The 4,049-nt window shown below is 33.8% G+C and overlaps 1 protein-coding gene across 1 annotated transcript; it reads right to left on the minus strand.

The window, feature by feature from the left end:
- Positions 1-506: 506 nt before the first annotated feature.
- Positions 507-1,448, minus strand: LOC130833319 (olfactory receptor 6C76-like). Its single transcript, XM_057702820.1, has one exon. The coding sequence runs from the start codon at positions 1,446-1,448 to the stop codon at positions 507-509; it is 942 nt and encodes a 313-aa protein (XP_057558803.1).
- Positions 1,449-4,049: the final 2,601 nt, after the last annotated feature.

A 4,049-nucleotide genomic window follows, 5' to 3' on the forward strand; every position in this document is an offset into this window, starting at 1 on the left:
TGTTTAATTTTTATCAGTTATTCCTATACTCATAAGGCTGTTTCCTCTATCATTTCCAATAAAGCATTAAAAACAAGGTATGTGTATATATGCATATATATGTTTGTATACAGATAGACATGCATGTATATAATTCATGATTGTATAGAGATATGTATGTACTTTTGAATCTAGACACATGAATTAATAACTAAAGAAATCTTATTCTGCTCAAATATTTTAATTAGTGGTTAAAATCACGTATAACATTTGCAGTACATATGTAACATACGAATGACCTTTAGTTCTAGCTTGAGTTTATCATATGAAAGTGCATAAGATTATGCCATAATGGATTTGTGATATACCTCATTTAAGAAATATTTTCAAGGTAACAATAATAAATCAAAAATAGCCTAAACAATTGTATTTCTGAGAAGAAATAGAGGACAGAGAAGATATATTTAAGAATGAATTATTCATTGGTTCTTTGGTTAAAGTCATGTATGCTTTAGTTAAAATTGTAGTCAGATCAATGTTTTTGGGGAAAGGATTTTTCTCACAACATCCTTCAATGCTTGTTTCACCTGCTGGTTCCTTAAGGTGTAAATAAATGGATTCAGCATAGGAGCCACAGAGGTACTGAGCATAGCTACTCCTTTTGTCAGAGTAACCCCTTCCTTCGCAGAGGTTTTCACATACATGAAGATGCAGCTTCCATATGAGAGAGAGACAACAATCATATGGGAGGAGCAGGTTGAAAAGGCCTTTTTTCTTTGTTGGGCTGAGCGGATTCTCAGAATTGTTCTGAGGATGTATGAGTAGGAGAGGATTACTAGCGTCAAGGTGGACATGAGAGTCAGCACAGCTAAAACAAAGCTCATGAGCTCTAGAGTGCTGGTGTCTGTGCAGGAGATTTGCAGTAAAGGAGCAGAATCACAGGTGAAGTGGTCAATGACATTGGAGTCACAGAAATCCAGCTGCAGCCCCATGGTCAGGGGTGGAAAGATCACCAAGAAGCCAGCCAGCCAAGAGCTGCCTACAAGCTGGTAGCAGATCTTGTGACTCATGATGGTTGTGTAATGCAGAGGTTTGCAGATAGCCACGTAACGATCATAGGACATTGATGCCAGGAGGAAAAACTCTGTTGAACCAAGGAGGATGAAGAAAAAAAGCTGAGCTGCACAAGCATTGTAGGAAATAGATTTGTCTCCAGTTAGAAGGCTCATCAAAAATCTAGGATTACAGACAGAAGTAAATGAGATTTCTAAGAAGGAGAAATTCCTGAGGAAAAAATACATGGGGGTCTTCAGGTGGGCATCCAACAGGGTAAGAATGATGATAGTCAGGTTTCCAGTAATACTCAGCACATAAGTGAGAAATAAAAAGAAGAAAATCACAGCCTGTATTTCTGGATCATCAGTCAGACCCAGGAGGATGAAATCTGTCACTGATGTTCTGTTTCTCATTTCTGGTGGTTGATTTTTGACAAACCTTACTGACAGAATCAAGATAGACGATAATAAATCAATATACAAGCATCAATATCAGCATCTTTTTTTTCAAGTAATGATTGTATCTTCACAAATAGTATCTGGGCTTCTATGTGTACATTCCCCTTGTCCCCCAGTTTGTTATACGTCTTAGGGTGTGTATTTTGTTTAATATGAATCTTGTTTCTCTGCATAATGTCCTCTGATTCCTTGCTATATGTTTATTGTGCCTTCACTTAGTACATTTGCTACTTGGGAAATCTAGTGATTAAACATGAACTCTTCTCATGCTTTACCACTGAGCTAAAATGGGGAGGACATTACTCTTTTGTTATTCAGGCTTACGAAGATTAAAAGTACTAACTTATGATGGAAATGGTTGGTGAACCCAAGCCTAATTAATATATCTCAGTGACATTCTGAGTACTGTCTCAGAAAATAGCCAGTCATACCTTTTCTTGTTGACATACTGCCTTGTTTCTTGCAAATATTCGAGTGTAAGTCATTCCAATGTTGTGTTCAGAACATTTATGTATATTAAAAATGATTTCTATAAACACTATGAAATATTTTGTAATCAAATATTCATTTCAATGTCACATGTTAATGAAGGCTCTGAACCCCTAAATTTACTTTTTCATTACATTAACATGCAAATTCAATTTAGTAGTTTTACTTGATTGCTTCAAAATGCCTAATATTTCCTTGAAAATCTACAAAAATGATGTGGGCATCAAGCAACATGTTCACAAAATATGCTAATGATCTATAAGAATACTTCACCAATGAATTTAGACATGAAATACACAAATAATTTACATGTAGAGTCTCAACCTATTGTGGACACCCACACGAAGTGTATTCACAGGTCTTTCTAAAATATAAATGTAAGTTAAGGAAAACTATCTATGCTGCATGTTTCTACTAATTGATAGAAACCACCATTTCAGGTTCTCAAATATTTAGATTATTGGTTTAATTGTTATATTAATATGTTTATATTTATGTGTACACATATATTCATGTATATGAGAGAGAGGCAGCAGAGAATCAGTGCTACATAATGTATAAAAGCTGAACATCATATGAAAATAAATTGTGAATACTTACTTTCAAATGATTGGTGGTTATATGTTTGATTAAAATATGATATGTTTGATTCTCATAAATTAGAAGTGAAGTCAGTCAGTGCTATAGGCAGAAATAACTAGATTTCCTTTCCTATGACAAAACAGTTGATCCTTTATGAAGATCTTGTTTTCCCATCTCAAAATACCTAACGAGATATTCTCCCCATGTCTTTCCAACATTATCCCAAATCTGGAATCTTGAAATATTTCACCTGCCATATGGACATAAATCTTTAGATGAAAGTTTGCTGCTATTAATGAAGTAAATGTTCTAGAATATTTCTTTGTTAAGACTGCTCTGATGTTTTGTGGGGGGCATTTCCATTTATTTTCCTTTGGAAAGGATTAAACTTAGTACCTTTAATGTGTTTTGCTACATATAGCTTCAGAAATATTCCTTGAGACAAATTCTTAATGACTTTTGGGATAAACAATAATAGGGCACAAATGAATCATGTACAAGGTCCACTTTGGCAATCATGTTTTAATTGGTTGATTACGGGACCTGGTGTCCCAGGAGAAGTTAGAGGCAACAATGCAGCTGGATGTTAGCCAGTACTGGGGAGGGGTGAGGCTTAGCAAAGATAAACCAACATCCTCTGATTTTTGTTTTCGTATGATCCATGCATCCTTCTTAAAATGTGTGTGGAAATCTGTTTAAACTATTAAAAAAACGAAATAAGGCACTACAGGTTCCATGGGCTGTGCATCAATGTCAAAATTATGAGGACTTTTGAGATATAGCATTCCAGCTAATATTTCCTAAGAAAGTATTTCTGTTTTCATTACTTGAGCTAAGTGACTACAATTAGAAGCACATCAAATTTTACCTTTACATTTACTTATTACTCCCAATTTCTTAGTATGAAATCCAAGATACATTTATGTAATGTGTATCAAAGCTATTCTTTACAGATGAACACTTTAAGTAGAGTTCCACACTGAGCAAATTCAGTGCTAAAAATATGCATTACTATAATAATCTTTTTAATGAACATATATTCTTAATATAGTGTTTTTAATGAACATATTATAAGTAAAATCTGAGCTATTTCAATTAGTTTTGTAAATCAATAATGGTGTTTTAATACTAGAAGTCTAATTAGTAAAAGTTATTAAAATTTATCACAATCACAAAGTCAGACATAACACGAAGAAAAAAAACACAACTTGTATCCTTCTACTTCAAAGAATATGTCTTCATGTGATCTTATTTCTAAGAAAATCTATTCAAATTATATATTTATTCTGAAATATTTACATGCAGTGGTAACTGCTCTTAGCAATTTGTTATACAATTTTTTGATACATCTTTAGACACACTCAGTGTCGAAACTTGCCTTTGGCACTTGGTGATACATTGTTAGGGACATGATACCTAATTTTGGAAAACTTCCTTTGCCACAAAGCCATAGTTAGGTGTTTGATGCCAGTATATACATTTACA

This window comes from Hippopotamus amphibius, chromosome 12 (assembly GCF_030028045.1).
Source record: "Hippopotamus amphibius kiboko isolate mHipAmp2 chromosome 12, mHipAmp2.hap2, whole genome shotgun sequence".
Lineage (NCBI taxonomy): Eukaryota > Metazoa > Chordata > Mammalia > Artiodactyla > Hippopotamidae > Hippopotamus > Hippopotamus amphibius.